The sequence below is a fragment of the Dipodomys ordii genome, unplaced genomic scaffold (assembly GCF_000151885.1).
Source record: "Dipodomys ordii isolate 6190 unplaced genomic scaffold, Dord_2.0 Scaffold124, whole genome shotgun sequence".
NCBI classification, from domain to species: domain Eukaryota; kingdom Metazoa; phylum Chordata; class Mammalia; order Rodentia; family Heteromyidae; genus Dipodomys; species Dipodomys ordii.
Genome location: NW_012267340.1, coordinates 856,769 through 874,660, shown reverse-complemented (window position 1 = coordinate 874,660; position 17,892 = coordinate 856,769). Strand labels below are relative to the sequence as shown.

The following is a 17,892-nucleotide window of genomic DNA, read 5'->3' as shown; positions in this document are numbered from 1 at the left end:
TCAGTCTTTCTAGAAATGTGTATAGCCAGTCCCATTCAGCAGTGTCACATATACTGTTAGGAACCAATGTCCTATCTCAGTTTTCCAATGGTCACTTTATGTCTTTCAGCCAGACTTGTACTACATAAAGAAAGAAATTTTAAGATGGCTACTTAAAATAGTGTAGTTCATATAGTAAAAAAAAAAAATTAGATGGTGCTTTTCACTTTTAAAATGTTAATTTTAATCTCTTGTTCTCCTGGGTGCTAGTGGCTCATGTCTATAATCTTAGCTTCTCAGGAATCTAAGCTCTGAGGATCTTAGTTCAAAGCCACCCTGGGCAGAAAAGTCTCTGTGAGACTCTTATTTCCACTTAAAAACCAGAAGTGGGGCTGTGGCTCAGTGGTAGCACACTAGCCTTGAGCAAAAGAGCTCAGGCCAGCTCCCAGGCCCCGAATTCAAGCCCACAACCAAAAATAAATAAAAAAGTTCCCTTGTTGTAGTAAGGCCTTAATTGGAAAATGAGTTCCTTCCTATGAGATTCTCATTGAAGCACTAATCCGGAGGGAGAAGGCTGGCAGAGGCCATCTCCAAGCTTCCCAGCCACGCAGCAAACCAGTGTGGTGGGGAGAAAGACATCTCTTCTTGATAGTCTTGCCAAAACACTAAACCCGGACCCCATGATGAGGGCAGACCCAGCATGTAGGACGTCCCGTGCAGTTGCTGACGGTACTTAGAGTGTGAAGGTCACAAAGCAGGAGGGACCCTTGTGGGGGAGGGAGACTTCAGACACATCTTATCATACAGCACATGTCCTTGGATTTTCTTCTTGTATCAAAAATGCAAGTAAGGTGAGGGGTAAAATTTGAGAAAGGTCTTTTCATCCTTGTTACAGCTCTGCTGATCTTGACAATGGCATTGTACTTGTACACATGATGTTTTTGCTTTTAGGAAGTGCAGGTGTATATGTTTACACAGAGACAGGCTGCTGTGCACTTTGAAGGAGAGCTGGAAGAAGGGAAGATAGCTGTGTGAGCATCACTTGCTAAGCACTCTTGCAGCTTTCTCTTTAAGTCTGAGATCATGTCCAAAGGCAATGTATACAATTCTATTTCATTGATTTCCTCTGTTCTTGAGTGTGTATTAAATGTGGGTACTTAGCTAGGAATATAAACATATCAGTCCCTGCCAATGAGACTTTTAAAGGTAGGCCAACCCTTTCCCTGCAGAAGACATCTAATAGGTTATCTGACTGCCACAGAAAAGTCATAGTCTAAAATAGTTCCTTTTACACTTGTCAGAGCATTGGACTAAACATGGCAGGATAGCCACAACTGGCTGATGACCTTCCTTCCTTCCCTCCTTCCTTCCCTTCCTCCCTCCCTTCCTCCCTCCTCCCTCCCTCCCTCCCTTTCTTCCTTCTTCAGACAGTTGTGTCATGGTGCAGAATATGAAAAGATCTTACTCTATCCTCATGTATTCGCTTTTCTGTGACATAGTAGGCAGACATTTGAGATTCATAATTAATGTGATTTCCCCAAACTTTCATGGAACTTTGACTTAACGATAATTCAGAATGACAAACATGGCCCCCCATTTGCTGCCTATAGTTCACACTATCTGTCATTCATCCCTGCTTTTAGTCCTATGCAATATTTTTTCTCTTTGAAAAAAAAGTTTTTCCCTAATGTGTATTTTCTTTACACTAGCCATTTGCTCTACAGTTTAAAAAACACTCTCCATTCTGTTAGCTGTTTGTCTCCCTGTTCCATATGGGAGGCCGCAGTGTTTGCTGGCAGGACTGGACTGTAGCAGCTCCGTCTGCTCGCTGGCATCTGCACACATGAATCCCTTGAAGGCCTCGTGCCCCTCGCTCTGTCTTTTTTCTGAGCAGGTTCATCCTTCTGTGTGGTTAACATGCAAAGTGAGGTTCTTTGAACACTGTTCCAGTTGTCTTGCTCAACCTCTGACTGTGAAGTTGTTGATGCCAACGACTTTGAGGCTTTGACATTCTTTTTTTTGGGGGGGGGGTCCAGTCGTGGGGCCTGAACTCTGGGCCTACGCGCTGTCCCTCAGCTCTTCAGCTCAAGGCTAGCGCTCTACCACTTGAGCCACAGCACCACTTACGACTTTTGTCATTTTGCTTATGTGGTGCTGAGGAATCGAACCCAGGGCCTCAGGCATGCAAGGCAAGCGCTCTACCACTGAGCCACCTTCCCAGCCCAAGGCTTTGACATTCTTGTGTGTGTAGTAACTACTTACTGTAGAGAGGGCTTTGGTGAAAGTAGCCCATCCAGAAAGAAGGTACTGGTGTCCGACTCAGAAGAAGAACCTGAAACCTCATTCGCACTAATGATTACTCAAGTGGTTTTTGAGTCTTGAAATTTGATTCTTGGGCTGAAGCTATATACCTCAGTGGTAGCATGACCTAGCATGGGCAGCTCACATAAGAACAGACACGTAACTTGCTTCTGTATTTCCTTCTGCTTCTTTGCTCCTTTTTATCCTCATTTGAAGAAGGAAGCACAGAGAAACATTCTCTGCATACTTTCCTTGTGTTCAGTCTGCCAGTTTCTAGTTTCAACAGTTCTGACTGGAAAGTCCAGGAAAGAATGAAGCCTGCAGCCATGGGGCAGCTCTTTCACGCTGTAGCCATAGAAAGGCTGTTCATTTTCCTGCATTTGTGTGTGTGTGTGTGCGTGCATGTGTATGTGTGTGTACACAGGCGCGTGTGTGCACATGTGTGTACAGGTGCATGCGTGCACGTGTGTGTACAGGTGCGCACGCTTGTGTGTGTGTGTGTGTGTGTGTGTACAGGTACGTATATGTACCTGGACCTGTGGAGGCATTGTGCAGAAGTCAGGGACTAGGATGTTTGCATTTTAGTTTTCTCTGGGTGATTCACAGTTGTGCTTACTCTTCTTGCAAGCCCAGGAAGACTTTGCTTTTCTTGATTGACTTGAATTTATATGGCTTATGTGGGGTTGTTTTGGACTTGTGTTTTATATGTGCTCCCATCTAGAAAAAGTCAGTGTTTTATGTTAAGAAGGGAATTCTGTAAGTCATGGTTTGTCTGATGTGACTTCTCCCTTTCTCCCGCTTTAGGTATAGTGAACACTGCTGTGTCATGTGACTTAGCCCATGCTCCAGCGTTAGGTACCTTTACGTTGCTGTGTCCATTTAAACCTTTACACACACCCCTGCACTGAAGGGGGCAGACCCTCAGAAATGAGCAGTGATGAGGCGCGGAAGTTAGGGCGGCAGAGTTCACAAATGCTTCAGATCAGGGAGGCACTTAACATTGGTGACGCATTACTCACGGGCTTGCCTCCTGATTCTCACCTTCACTTGGCAGGACGGTGTAGGTCGTTCCCATCCCAGCGTGGATATGATCGGTCACATGACAGTGGAGAAGCCAGGTCCCGGGTGTCTGGGGAACCATTTCTAGGGTCTGATACGTCCCAGGGAAGACATCGAAGACATCAGAACTGTAAATGCCCCTGTGCTTGAGTACAGAATGACAACTTATGGGAATGTTGGTTCAGTAGTCAAGACTAGAAAAATGAATACATCTGTTTTGTTTTTTGAGCCCTGCCCCTTCTGTGTGAACACAGTGACCTAGTCTTCCCTCCACACTGTGAGTCATCACGGGCTGTCAGGGGAACTCGTCAGACGGGTCTTCTCAACGGGGTTCTGGCTCCCTCCATACGAGACTGCAGCTACGTGGGGAAACTAAGGTGGGGGCTCATGTCCACCCAGCCTCACCTTCGTCTAGTCTCTTGTCTCTGCAACTGGAGGGCAAGGGGAGCAATAAAGGGTGCAGAGCAATAAAGGAGGCCCCAGAGAAGCCAGTGTCAGCCAGGATGTCTCTGTGGGGCACGGGATCTGCCCTCATTTCTGCACACAGAAATGGAGGATCTGAAACTCTGCCCAGGAGAGGGTATGTTTTTGTGAAACAAAATGCAGTAGGCTTGTTGCACAGTGGATGTTGTGGACAGTGCTTTCTTTGTGTCTTGTGCATTTTGTACACTAACTCAGAAAAAGGAAAACATCACCAAAAGGGCCAAGGGTTTGAAGCATCTGAGAGAGCTCTGGAAAGATTGCCGTCGGGGGACAGCACTGATAACATTTGACTGCCTGACCAGGGTAATGGCAGTCTTGTGCTGATCTCTGGCCTGCCACCCATCATCGCTGGACAATTAGCAATTCCCTCCACAGTCCTTACTCAGAAGCGAGGGAGCCAAGCGCCGCATGAACCCAAGGTGATCTGCAAGTCCAGGGCAGAGCCCAGTGTAGATGGGAAACTGACAGGCCCGTTGGAATCATTGTGCCCTCTACCACAAAATTCTGTTTCTGTTAGTTTCTCCAAGGAACATATCTCCTATACATTAAAACATGTTCCAGTAGAGCAAGACAGACTGCGGTGGAGGCCCTTACCTTGTATCGGAAGCTGTGGCCGTGGAAATGCACCGTGTGCAAATCTACCTCATTGCCCAGCCCCAAGAGGTACCAGCTGACCGCGTCTCCCACGTGCATGGTGAGGCCATGCAGGTTCCCAAACATTCTCCCGTTGATGCCTGAGGGAAGGCACACAACACCTTTCAGGACAGCTTAAACCAGTGATTGTTTCACACAAAATAGGACTTTTAGGTTACATATGAAGAATCTTTTTGCTGTCAAAGAACTTTATATAAATGCTTCTCAAAAGCATTAACCCTGACTGGATTTACTCTAAAAGTGAGATTTTGGAACTGGGAAAGAATTGGTAAATGATTTTAAACATACCCCCCCCTCTTTCTTTTGTTCTGAACAGAATCCTGCTGCTCTGAGTGAGTAGTTTTTAAATGAAAACAAAGGAGTAGCCCCCAACCTAATTCCCTTTTCAAGAAAAGGGGTTGGTAAAGGAGAAGACTGGTTTAGGACAATTTCTCTTACCATGCATTTTATTGCTTTCTATGAATCCATCATCATTTTTGTTTACTTTCTCGGGGTGATCAGAGTATGTTTGGATGTTGTCATCTAAGTACCACGATTCGTTCTCATCAAACACCAAAAACAGAAGCGAGAACTCCAGTTTCCTCGTGGGATCGAAGACTTTCGTGCCATGTTTCCGACATACGATCAGTGGGCCAATTAATCCACTGTAGAGATCCTGAAAAGCAACACAGCCATCCACTCTCCTTACTGTGGAGGCCAGGACTTCAGAGGACTAGACTCTGAAGTCCCAGCCATCCTTGCCATGGAGGTGGGGACTTCAGACAACTGGACCCCAAAGAGCTGATTTAAGGACTAGACTTGCCAGGGGAATAACTTCGTACTTGAAGTCGTTAAATTGATCCCATAGTGAACAGGAGGTAGGTTGTATGGGTGATGCAAAAGAAAGAGACATTTAGAGACCTAGAACTGACTTTGCTAATGCCCCACCCAAATACACAGTGTTGATGTGTTTATTCCGAAAGCTCAGGGACTTGAACATGAGTGGGACATAAACTCAATTCCTAAACAACAAAGGTAAGGGGCGCAAAGGTCTTGCCATCTATGAGCTCAGTCCAGTGGGACAATAACAGACAATAAGGAATGAAAAAGATAAGGGAAGCTGTCAGCTATACTGGAAGCACACAAAATGCTAATGAGCCCAAAGGAGAAAGGCTCGGGAAGCTGGAGTAGATGTGGGTCAGTAGCGGCACGTTAGGTTTTGTACCACACGAGGGGATTTCAGATTTTTCCCATTAAAATTGGGAGAAAGGATGGCAGCAGATTTGCCTGGAGGTGAAGAGCTGAGAAGAGGGGCCCTGGCCACAGTGAGGCAGACTACAAGAACTCAAAGCTACGGGGATGGAGAGAAGGAAGGGGGGGGGGTGCTGAGAGGGTGGGCTAGATGCTTGGTAGGTCAGAGCTCCTGCTTAAGTGAGTGAGTAGACACAACAGGAAATACAAGGGAGTCTGTGTTGGAGCTGCCGAGCTGCCTGTGGAGACTGCTCCTATAGGAGTTTGGAGGATGGGTGCTCAGGAGAGAGATTTGGATGAGATGTTCCCGTGGAACAATCTGGGCAAGCCTTTGGATCTTGTGGGTGTGGTTGAGGGGTTGGGGCTTTGAGATAGTTTATCACGCGATGCCTTCAGTTCTGAAGCCATATACCTCATTCTTTGAGTTTAATGTGTGTTCATCTAAAAATGGAAAAAATGTTATCAGTAGGCGTAACTATATCTTTAAAAGCAACAGACCAAAGAAGTAAAACTGAGTAGCTAATAAGGTTGTCTTGGAATTTTGACAGGAAAACTAGCCTCATCTGCCTTGGAAATTGTCACAGAACAAGTGGCTTGAAGTTACCTTAACTCGGTCCACAGTGGAATAGTAAGCCCATGGTATGCAGGCCGCGTCCTCCGGTCCACCGCCAGCTCTCTCTGGGACTTCCCACACATACGTTTGAACTTCCCCTAAATCCATGGAGGGGTAATTATCTGCTTTTATCTGGATCAGTGACCTTTGAGCTCTGTCATCTGAGAGAACTGGGGCCTTGGCGACCCAGAAACTAGAAGTGTCAGGGTAATCCGTTTTTGACACTAATAATACCGAGAGTTCTTCCCTTGATTTCTTTGTTGTGTGTGGTATGTGTTGTGCTAAGACAGCTGGCTGCCATACACTTCTACCAAGCCAGGAAGTGGCCATTATAACATCACAATGGGAAGAAAACTTCCCAAACCAGACTTACCTTAATTCTAAGTATATTTTTATTAGTATACATTGTCTTTCAAATTCCCATGGCTTCTCCCTGGTTATGTCAGCCTCTCCACTACCTTCCCTCCCTCTTCCCTCCTCCCACCTCCTCTCTTTGAGCCCTCCAGTGTGTCCCATCCTGTCACCCCCCCATGCAGTCCCTCCCACCCCTGTCCTTGGACAGTTGCTTCATCCCCTACATTGTAGGACTCCACCAGCACCCAGTGGTAAGTGACTAGAAACGCTGAGAGCTGCCCCCGCCGCCGCCACCGCCCCACTGGGAGCACCTGGTTGTGTTGGCACCACAGTCGACCTCTGTGTCTTCACCCCATGGGCATGTATGGAGTAGGGCCTCGTCGCCATGTTTTTAAAGATAATTTTCACTGTGTCTCCAATATTTGCATGAAGTTGTGGACCTGATAAGAAAGAAAGGGACTTGTTGACCTGTCAGATTGAAACATCTAACGCGCTAATGAAAACAAAGATGAGGCAGCTTTGAGAGCTAGACGGCTGGCGTCATCTTGTTGCTATCGCTGTGGTTCTTTGCTGACTGATAGAGTCCTGGGTTTATCCTAGGGCCCAGAAGGAAAGGGCGTGAGATCAAACTCCAGATGTGGCTGTCTGTGAAGGTGGACCATGGAGTATTTCTTGTCCACACTCTAGGGAGTTTGGGCCAGGCTCCCCACCGGGCCCTGGTCTGCTCTTGTTCCTGGGTTTGGATTTGCAGGACTGTATGAGGGCCAGCCCTACGGGGTCCACCTGCTAGCCAGTCTTAGTTGGCCTGCTGTCTGATAAATTTCTGTTACCTTCCCCGGAGTGCCTCACTGAAAGGGCTGAGGATAACCCAGACTCCGGGGAACTCTGGCAACCAGAGTCATAGAGGCTCAGGAGTAGTATCCCCAGGACCTTGGTTCCAGGAAAATTCCCAAGGCCGGCTTTGGTCAAGTTCATGTTGCATCTTGGAGTGGCTCCTGGAAGCCTGAAGGGGGCGTGCTCTAGGCTCGTGTGTGGTCCCACGTCCTCACCCATGTGCTGGGCGGTGTCGGGGTCACACAGTCTCACTTCGGCAGTAAATGTCTGTGTGCTTTTTGTTTCGTCCTTGTTTTCATTTTGATAGATGGGATAATAGGTTCCTCACTAAAACCTCAGTTGGATGAACACCAAATACAAATACTTTCTTCAGTTTATGAAATAATGCATTCTCTCTAACAGAAACAAGTGGTGTTTTATTATCTATATTCTTTAGTAGATAGGCTTCTTGTTTTTAATCAAGTCACTGGGTTTTGGGGTTTTTTTTGTATTTTCATGAGTAATAAAGACAAGAAAGTGAAATGTATCAGTGTGGAAAACTGTCCCTCATGGAGGGAAGGACGCCACCTACCCAGAATCCCCAGGTGCTCCTCCTCTGCTTTCCTCTCCACCGGAACTTTGAATGAGCTGTCGGTATATTGCCGATAGACAACTTTCTTGTACTTTGAGCCTATGTAAAACTCTTCCTTATCTAAAAATACATTTGAGACACTTGAAAAAGAGAAACAATTCAGGTTAGCTTTGTGATGACACAAAAGACTTCAGTTTCAAGTTACAAATTTTTTTTAAATAGTTACGGTTTTGTTTGAAGCGATTATGGTAGTTTTTAATCATTTCCCATTCCATTTTTTAATGAGTTTTTTTTTTCTTATGTGGTGCTAAGGAATCGAACCCAGGGCCTTGGGCATGCAAGGCAAGCGCTCTACCACGGAGCCACCTTCCCAGCCCTTTAATGAGTTTTAAAAAGGCACTGGTGTAGCAAAAAGCCCACTTAGCTGACCCAGGGGAGTCCTGGGTCCTGGCCCTGACGTCCAGCTCACCACCTCCTGTTGGAGCTTCAGGGCTACTGTTGATTATTTTAGTGCCCCTGTGGTTTGAGTCAGGCACCCCTCTAGCCCTTTTTTGCCCTGGTGATTTTTGAGATAGGAGCTCGCTCTCTGTCCTCACTCGCACTGGGTCTTGCTGTAACTGGGATGCTGAGAGCCTGGCACTGGGCCACACCGTGGGTTAAGAAGGCGTCTTGGGAACTCCTCTGCCCAGGCTGGCCTCAACCCAAGTCCTACCATCCTTGGCCTCTCCAGTAGCTAGAGTGGCAGGCGTGAGCTACCAGCACCCACTGGAGCCGGGTTCCTCTCCCCCTCAGATGAGCTGTTGGACAGGACCTCTCGACCGTGTCCTTAGGGCTTAAAACGGTAGCGCTCCAGAGCCCTCTGGTCACAGCGGAGCTTCTGACCAGTAGGAACTGAGGTGACACTTTCCACTCCCTCTTCCATTCTCAAACCCCAGTCATTATAATAACCTCTTCTTCCTTTACAGCTCAAACCATGCTCAGCCCCACAGTCAGACCACCAGCCGGGCACTGGCTGCCGCTGCTCTACCCCCTGGATGTCCTCCCAGTGCCTGGGCCCCCTTTCCTGCACTGAATCACACACAAGCTACTTTCAAAAGAGCTTTCTGCAGTGCGCCACTACGAAAGGTCTTTGGTGCTATAGTCTCTTAGAGGAAAGAACTGCTATAGTGCCATCAAGGCTTTAAAATAATGTCACAAAATATGCACACTAGCCTTTGGCATGGGAAATGACAATTAGACAAAAAGGATGAAGTTTACAGAGGAAAAATCGCCAGCCAGTAGCTGGTGCGGAAAGCAGTATTTCAGCCATAACTTTGGCAGAATCTTGCCCGGTTTGTAACCAGTGGCAGGAGGGTTCCCCCAAAGGAAGGGATCACGACCCAGAGCAGAGGAGGAGCGTGGGTGAGGTGGTCAGGAGGAGTAGAGGTCCTGGGCCGTGACTGGCTGGGCGCAGGAGGACACGAAGCGCTGCTGGGTGCGGGAGTTACTTTTGCTCTTGTAAGCGGTGCAGCTCCTTCTCCCACTCCCTGTGCGGGGAGTAATCCCACTCGACCTCCACGGCCGCGACATGGTAGGTCCTCTTGCCCTGGTACACCGGGGAGCCCTCAGACTGCCGCTTGCACTGGTTCACCGTGTACTTCTGCTTCATGCCTCCTGTGTAGTGATCCGTCGTGAGGCACAGGACATCAAAGGTCCCTGCGGGGGGTGGGGGGGGGCGCGGAACAGACATGAGAGCCCCTGATCAGAGTCAGAACCAGAGCCTTATCATGCACCCGCTGGTCACCTGCCTCCTGCATGCCGCACACCAGCCCTGCCTTTGCTGTCCTGAGAGCAGGTCTGGTCACCCAGCCTCTGCGTCCCTGACTCAGGACCTTTGCGCTTGCAGTTAGGAAGTGGACCCAGATTTATGTACTTCCATTGCAGAGGCCCGTTCCCCACCCACAGAAAGGAACAGCTTATCAAACGCCCAGCTGGCTCTGCCCTGGGCCCACACTGCTCACGTTGAGGGGCAGAGGAACGAACCTGTGGTGTCAGGCTGCATGAGCAGCGTGAGGCTGGCGTGAGGGAAGAGGTTCGCGGCGTCGCGCCGTTCCCCCTTTGACAGGAAGGTGTGTCCTGAGAAGTAAATGCCGTGGACATCGACCTCGCTCCCGGCACTGAACAAGTACCACACCACCGAATCTCCCTGGCACATGTTCAGACCAGGCTGGTTCCCGTACATGAATCCATTCGTGGCTGGAACAGATGTTTTCAGACTGCTCTATTCCGTGTCCTTTTCGCACGACAAACCCCTTCCCGGCATCAACCTGAGTCACTGCTTCTAAAGACACGTAAGCCTGCCACGCGCCGTGTGCCCACAGCAGTGACCATGCCCACACATGCCATCCAGAACACTGTTGACCATCGGGAACTGCAGCTGACCACATGGTTCTTGGATTTCTGTGCTGTGTTCTGCTCCCCTGGGGCGTCTCTTCCCCCGGGGACAGATGCCAGCTGATGCGTCCCCATCCCCATTGGTGGCTCCTCTGGGCTCTGGGCAGCCCTCCCGCCCTGCAGAGCCTGCACTGGGGAAGCCGGGGCTGCTCTAGATTGGGGATTCTGAATTGTCTGGAGTAGCAGAAGAGTTTGTGCAGGAAATTTTCTCTCACTGCTATTTCTAGCAGGTAATATTTTTGATGCATTCAGAATACAAAAATGAAGAAGCAAAAGAAGTATTTTAGAAATGGTAGGTGATAGGGTCAGAACCAAGCCTAACTTAAACCCACAAAGCAACATTAGTTTCTAACATTTTTTTTCCCTGTGACAGGACTGAAGTTTCAACTCAGGGCCTCACACTTGTAGGCTGATGCTCATGCCTCTAGCCCTGTTTTTGCTGGTTAATTTTACAGGTTGTAACTACCTAGGCTGGTCTTGAACCGTCATCTCCTGCTCTTAGCCTTGCAAGTAGCTGAGATTACAGACATGAGTCACCAGTGCCCAGCTTACATTTTCTACTACCTACAGTAAATTGTACTCCTATCCGTTAGTGGTCCGTGACTTTGGTCTCTGGTCCCTGACTGCATTCTAGAATGACCCTGGGTGGAAAAACAAATCCAATGCATGGCTTGAACTAAAGAGCTGGGGCTGCGCCAAGCTTTGTAGTTTTTGAAACCTCCCAGGTGATTGAGAAGTGTGGCCAAGCATGAGAACTACAGCTTTCTGTGCTTCGAACAGTGAAACGAGCCTGCTGTCTCCGAGCCACAGGGAGCAAAGCCTCCAGTCTGGCATTCTCCTGTGCCGCAGCCTTAACAACAGGTGTGTGGGACCCGGCCACGCAGCTTCTGATTCAGCGGGTGGGGCGGGGTCCAGAATGAATATTTCTCAGGACCTACCAGTCAGTGCCCACCCTGCTGGTCCAGAGACCACACTTGTACCGTTTGTGCAAGGGCACAGCTTGCACAGCATCTACTCTGAATGGGAAGTGATTGACACATTGGAGTGATTGACATATCAGCTACTGAGAATAAACCAACAATAAAACTGGTACTCACAGTGCATCTTGTTGGATTCCTGAAAGTCTTCGTCTTCCTTATTCACCAGATCAGGTGTGGTTGTAAACATCTTAATGTTGTCATCCAAGAGTAAACTCTCATTCTCATCAAATACAGTGGGAAACAAGTAGAACTCCTTGTCAACATCTTTCTGTAAATTGAGAGAACAACAAAGAGGTGAAGAGAGGAAAATTCAGAGGCTTCCTTGTGTAGAATTCTCCACATGTTCAAACAAGCTAGAGGAAGGAGGAAAGAAGTTGCCCCCTTTGCTTTGTCAACAAGGCTTATGGAACATTCCATTTGACCACCCAAGTGGTCAGGAAAGATGCCACCCACGTCCCAGAAAACTCTTGAGAGCTCTTGCCAGATAAAACAAGGACAGATTGAGGTGAAGAAATAGCTGGCGATGAACTTGAATGAATTAGATCAGGGATTCACACGTTGTCCAGATACCTGGACAAGTATCCCTGCTCCCTCTTGCTGTCCCAGCTGTGAAGGGAGTGAGCTGAAAGGCCATCTGTTCTGTGGAATGAGCCAGTCAGAAAGCCCGTTCAGTCAGGACTCTAAGCCAATGAACTGCCAAGGAGAGAAGGCATTTGCAAGCTGGGCGCTGGTGGCTTAACCTGAGGATCCTAGCTACTCAGGAGGCTGAGATCTGAGGATTGAAGTTTGAAGCCAGCCCTGGCTGGAAGAAAGTCAATGAGACGCTTAACTCCAATTAACTAGTGAAAAGTAGAGATGTGGCTTAAGTGGTAGAGCACCAGCCGTGAGAGGAAAAGCTGAGAGTTTCTAGGCCCTGAGTTCAAGCCCCAGTACCACATTGTGTGTGTGTGTGTGTGTGTGTGTGTGTGTGAACACACATATCTTGTCTTCCCCTTCAGATCATTTATTCAGATAAAAGATGGCTATCAATGTGAATGGTCCCATGGAGGCATCCATCTGAGGTCAGCTCTGGGAGAGAATGGAATCCACCGTAAGCGTGATCTGAAGAAAGTGCCAGAACCCAGAGGAAGAGATTTAATCTTGAAAAGATATTCACATGGAAGGAACGTTAGAACTGACAAAAGGAGATCTCCTCATTGGACTTGCCTGTCTCCCATTTTCAAGTAAGCTTCCTTTCTTGCATATTTTCATTGGCCCAATCAGCCCGGTGAATATATCTCTGGTGGGATCTACGGCGGAGTAATACATCTTTGCCAGGCACACGGGATCTGCATGAGTGGGTCCTACGTCTTCAGGCACGGTCCACTCATAGGTAAAGGTTTCTTGGGGTGCCACATGAGAGGCAGGGTGAGGGGACCCACCTGAGAGGAAGGTCACATGGGAGGGTGTGAGCATGGTCATGTGAGTGACGAAGTACAGGACAACCCACTTGCGAATGCCTTAGTTCCCCCAGGGATGGACTTGTGCCATACTCCTGTGTCAGAGGAAGGCTGGGTGTGGGGCAGCTTCCTGTAACCTCTTCCTGGACTTGGTTTGTACCCCCACATCTCCCAGGAACCCCCTACCATCTTCCCAGTTGTATAGTCCGTACCTCTGTCCCCAGCAACTCTACCTTCTTAAAGGTAGAGCTTTGTCCTTTCTACCAACTAAGCCAATGCCAGGCAGTAGGGGTAATCAAGGCATTTTTGTCTTGACCCAAAACCAAACAGAAAATAATCGTAAGACTGAAAGGGACTTGCCTATGATCCCCGTCAAATTTCCCAAGTTTACACAAGAAAGTGCGACCAGAAAGGTTGAACCACCTGTGATTGGTGGCTGAACCGCTGATCTTCATTGGTCACCCTTAACAAATAGAAATGCTTAGCTCCATCTGTACACGGAGGAATCCTTTGTATCCTTAACATTACAAGTGTTCCCAGTGCTAAGAGAACAGACTAGCCACTTACTAGATCTCAAATATATTTAAAACATATACACAGAGATGCAAGTGGAAGAATTATAAAGATACAATCATGGTTGGATCATTGGTATCTTTGGCTGTACCCTTATGTATATGTGTGTATGTGTAGATCTACACACATCCATAAATGTTTTTATTTAAATATTCTGATGTGGGCATCTAATGTTGTTACGAGAACTCTTTGCAAATCTCCTCACCCAACTAGTGTTTCAGAAATGTAATGGACACCATCCAACTAAGTTGCTACCTGTGTTGTGGATAATTATCGGTTAAAGCAAGACAGAATTCCGATTCGTGAGGACCGCAGAGGCTGAGGTGCAGGGTGCTGCATGCAGCCAGCAGCAGGGTCAAGGGGGGCTCCATATTGGTACCCATGGGTGGGTCTGGAGGTCTGCACTCACCTCCCTTCCAGAGGGTGCTGTGGGGGGTGTAGTACGTGCCCTCGTTGTCCTTGCTGAATCTCACCCCCGTTGGCTCAATGCTGAGGGGGTGTGGACTCTTGTTACGGAAGGTGACTTTGATGGTGTCACCTACCTCAGCCCAGATGAGGGGACCTGGGGACAAAGGGAGAGTCGTCACCTTTGCTCCGGTGGAGCGCGTGTGGAAGGCTGTGGTTTTCTTGGGCTGGTCCTCTGGCACGCGCCACTGGGAGTCATTGGTGCCAAATCGGAAAGCTTTTGTTTTGTTTTTTTGTTTTTTAAAGTCCATTAGCTATGGGACACAGCAAGATTGGGAAGAGTGGAGCACCTCTGACCCAACTTCAAGTTAATTGGTCATCTCTCTTTTTTTTGACAAAGTCAGTTACTAAACCACTTTAAACCCTTGCCCATACTGCCTGGAGTGCTCCCTCCACCCCAGCCTTGTCTTGGCAGAGGGTGTGACCTTTGCCACTAGAGTCCGGTGCGGAAACCACATCCACCCAAAGCAGTGGGTTCCATCCTGTTGGCAGCGAGGCTATCAGTGGGTGGGACTTTCCATCACTAAAATGAAAGTCATTGCCAGTTAGGGAATGGATGTTGTACTTTGTGCAGTGCTCACGGTGACAGCCCCGTCTGTGCCTGAAGAATGCCGTTAGCCCTCACTACAGCGGCACAGGAGGTGAGCGGCCTTTCAGTGGTCACGGCTAGTGGATCCAGATAAGAAGTCACCACTAGCGCATCCAGCCTGTGCCATTAGGAGCCACCTCCTCCTTCCCTGGTAGCTAACCAATATACCATTCCCCTTCCTTCTTTAAGGAAAAAAAAACGAAATCAGTGTGGCTTTTGCCGCTGAGGATTTGCCACTGATAACTTGATTTGGAGAGTGGCCCACTGTAGCCTTTTGCTGAGGGCAGATGATCTATCTGCCTGTGTGGCAGGCCTTGAGCTGCGTTTTCTGAACCGCATCGGCTCCTCACAGGGCCACCAACTGATTAAAAGCACGGGGAATCCAGCATTCCTGTGCTCCCGGTCAGTCCCTCTGCGGTCACTTTGCAGCCACTGTGGGCAGTCAGGATAGGCTGCTGGCGTGTGTGCTGACATCTCCTCCCACAGCTGCCTGGGCCAGAGTAAAACATACATGTGTATGTGCGTGACTTTCTCTGCCCATCTCTTTCTTCTGCATACAGGAACAGATGGAACCCTGGGAGTTCGAACAGGGGCCTAACACCTCTGGTTTCTTTGTAGAAACCAGGCCGCAGGCCTGGCGTCACTGTCGTCTCCGAGCTTGGGAGAGAGTTCTAGCTCTGCGCTCCTCAGGACTCACCCAGGATGCCCAGGTGCTCCTCTTCAGGTCCTCTCACCTTTCGAGTCGCGAAGGAGGCGTCCGAGTACTCACGGTAAACTAGCTTTTTGTAAGAGCCGCCAATTCTTGTGGGACCTTGCTCAAAGAACACGCCTGCATCACTGCCAAAGGAAGAAGGGTTTGAGGCTGGTGTTGGGGTGACGGGAAGTAGGCGTGCACCCTGAACCCCTGGCTAGCATGTCGTGAGCTTCATCCCTCAGGATCTACAGCAGTCACCCTCCATTCATTCTCTGCCAGCCGCCAGCAGCTCTAGGCCACTCGTGGAGGGAAGGTGGAGAGGAAGTAGAGACTACAGGAGCTTCACTTTTCAAGTGGAGTGAAGAATTCCAAGATTCCACATCAGCCCCCCAGCAATACGGGGCTCTACAGCAGAACTCTCCATCCAGCTGGGAAATGTTCTTGTCTAGGATTAGCTACAACTCAGTGCAACCCAGCAGAACTGGCCCCTTCTCCCCTGTTCACAAATGAAAAAGTTAAACCTCACCACACTATCTGGCTTGCACAAAGCCTTTCCGTTCTTAGCTTGCCAACTAGAGGATTTTTGACAGGTGACAGACAGAGGAACTGTGTGTGGGAGAGAATCGCACTACCTCATTGGCATTCTAGAAAGATCACTTTGCTTTGTGGAAAGTGCAGCAGGAAAGGTAGCTAACGAATGGCCTGAGGGTATAGAGGGCAGGCACATACACGTGCATGCACACACACCTAGTGTGCATCCGTGTGTACTGACAAGCGTATGAAAGTTAACATACAGAATGAGAGGAAGCACTTGTGATTGTTCAGTAAGGGATTCATCTTGAGACTGTATAAAGAACCTCCTACAAATCAACAACCACAAGAACAAATACTGCCATTCAGAAGTGGGCAAAGGACACACATTTCTCAAAAAAAAAAAAAAAAACAAGACCACAGAAAGATGCTCATCAGGAATAACGGAAAAGAAAAAAAATCAAAACATCAAAATGTGCTGAGGTCACACCCATAATGGTATCTATACAGGAAGCAGAGATCAGAGGGGCTGTGGTTCAAAGTCAGCCAGGGGAAAAAGTCTCTGCTTCATCCAGTAGAGAAGTTGGGCACGATGGTGTGTGCCAGCTACACAGGAAGTATAAATAGAAAGATCAAAGTCCAGGATGGCCTGGCATAAATACAAGATCCTATTTGAGAAATAAGTAAAATTTAGCCTGTCAAAATTTAGCACAAGGCCCCGAGTTTATTCCCCAATACTGAAAAAAAATCATCAAAAGATACCACTTTATGGCAGTGAGGATGTGGTTGAACGTTGATGGTAGACCTGTAAAATAGTATAATCATTGTAGAAAAGAGTACAATAGTTCCTCCAGAAATTCAACATAGCCTTGCCCTTCTAGCCAGTCACTCTGCTTCTGAGCAGAGATGCAGAGTAATTGAAAGCGTGGGATTGAGCCAGCATTTGCACATCGGCATCCATCATAAGAGTCAAGAGGTAGAAGTTACCTTTCAGGGGCTGTTAAGTTCTCCTTGGTAAAAGTGTCTACTCCAGAGGGCGCGTAGCTCCAGACGAGTTCCTCGGCAGCAATATAGTAGTGCCTAACCTTCCCCTGCAGCTTGTCCTCCGTGGAGGGCTTGTGGCAGTCCTGGACCTGGAAAAAGGCCTGCAAGCCAGCTGAAAGAACACGGGAGGCCGGGATTAAAGGAAGGACACGGGAGGCAGTGATTACAGGGAGGCCGGGACTAAGGGAGCCGAAACCATGTTTCGGGCCGACTGTCAACTCAGCTGGCGAGCAGGTAGAAAGTGCAGCCAGTGCAATGAACTGGGTGAATTGATGGACAAGCCAAGTTTCTAAGAACACCTGTCTTCCCAGAACATAGGGCATGAAGAGTTCCTGTGCAGATTCACTGGGGGTTTGATGAAAAAGGACAGTTTATAGATAATTGAAGAAGAGGGCCTGGCGCATAGCTTGCAGGGTGGGGCGAAGGGAAGAAGAGGAGAAGGAGCGTGGATGACACAAATGGCCGTTCTAGGCCTACAAGCGATGCAGGTCACGCCCCACACCCCCCATCTCCTCAGGACGTCAGTGTCACAAAAACGTTTATTGAAAATAGGGAATGCATTCTTGTCACCATTATCCAGGAGACAGAGGAAAGATTTGTCAAGGCAAAGAATGGGAAAGACGCACAGAAAAAAGCCAACAAGTAAAACCATAGCCTACTAACTTCAACTCAAGAGATCAACTGTAGATTGTACAATCTCTGTTTCACAAAGCTACACTTTCCAGGCAGGATTAATGACTCTTGTCCAGAAATTAATCCCATTTTTTCCAGGTCTCTTTATGATCAGCCTGAGTATCTCAGAGATACTCAGCTTTTAGATTCTGATTTCTACTGTCCTCCCCAGCCCCTTCAGCAGCTGCTGAGACAGAACCCACCTTCTGGTGGATAAAGACAGCCTACCTTAGCTGGGCGCTGGTGGCTCACGCCTGTAATCCTAGCTACTCAGGAGGCTGAGATCTGAGGATCGAGGTTCAAAGCCAGCCCGGGCAGGAGAGACCGTGAGACTCCTATCTCCAATAAACCACCAGAAAACCGGAAGTGGCGCTGTAGCTCAAGTGGTAGAGCG

At 48.4% G+C, this 17,892-nt stretch overlaps 1 protein-coding gene across 1 annotated transcript; it reads right to left on the bottom strand.

The window, feature by feature from the left end:
* Positions 1 to 393: 393 nt before the first annotated feature.
* On the bottom strand, positions 394 to 17,025 carry LOC105995955 (ceruloplasmin-like). Its single transcript, XM_013029873.1, has 15 exons — positions 17,017 to 17,025; positions 16,770 to 16,915; positions 15,255 to 15,394; positions 13,913 to 14,065; positions 12,698 to 12,912; positions 11,609 to 11,759; positions 10,101 to 10,313; positions 9,566 to 9,773; positions 8,079 to 8,218; positions 6,985 to 7,113; positions 6,311 to 6,417; positions 4,915 to 5,131; positions 4,417 to 4,556; positions 3,322 to 3,484; positions 394 to 987 (listed from the first exon to the last, which is right to left on the bottom strand). Exons 1-15 carry the CDS (start codon positions 17,023 to 17,025, stop codon positions 950 to 952), a joined length of 2,169 nt encoding a protein of 722 aa, XP_012885327.1. The 3' UTR covers positions 394 to 949.
* Between the last annotated feature and the right edge of the window lie 867 nt (positions 17,026 to 17,892).

What these genes read in the sequence shown, in the direction of transcription:
- LOC105995955 (XM_013029873.1), bottom strand. An exon ending in TACTTGAAAATGGGAGACAG is followed by an intron (nt 11,760 to 12,697) that starts GCAAGTCCAATG and finishes CTCAATTTACAG; the next exon opens with AAAGATGTTGACAAGGAGTT. An exon ending in GGAGCACCTGGGGATTCTGG is followed by an intron (nt 7,114 to 8,078) that starts GTAGGTGGCGTC and finishes CTTTCTTATCAG; the next exon opens with GTCCACAACTTCATGCAAAT.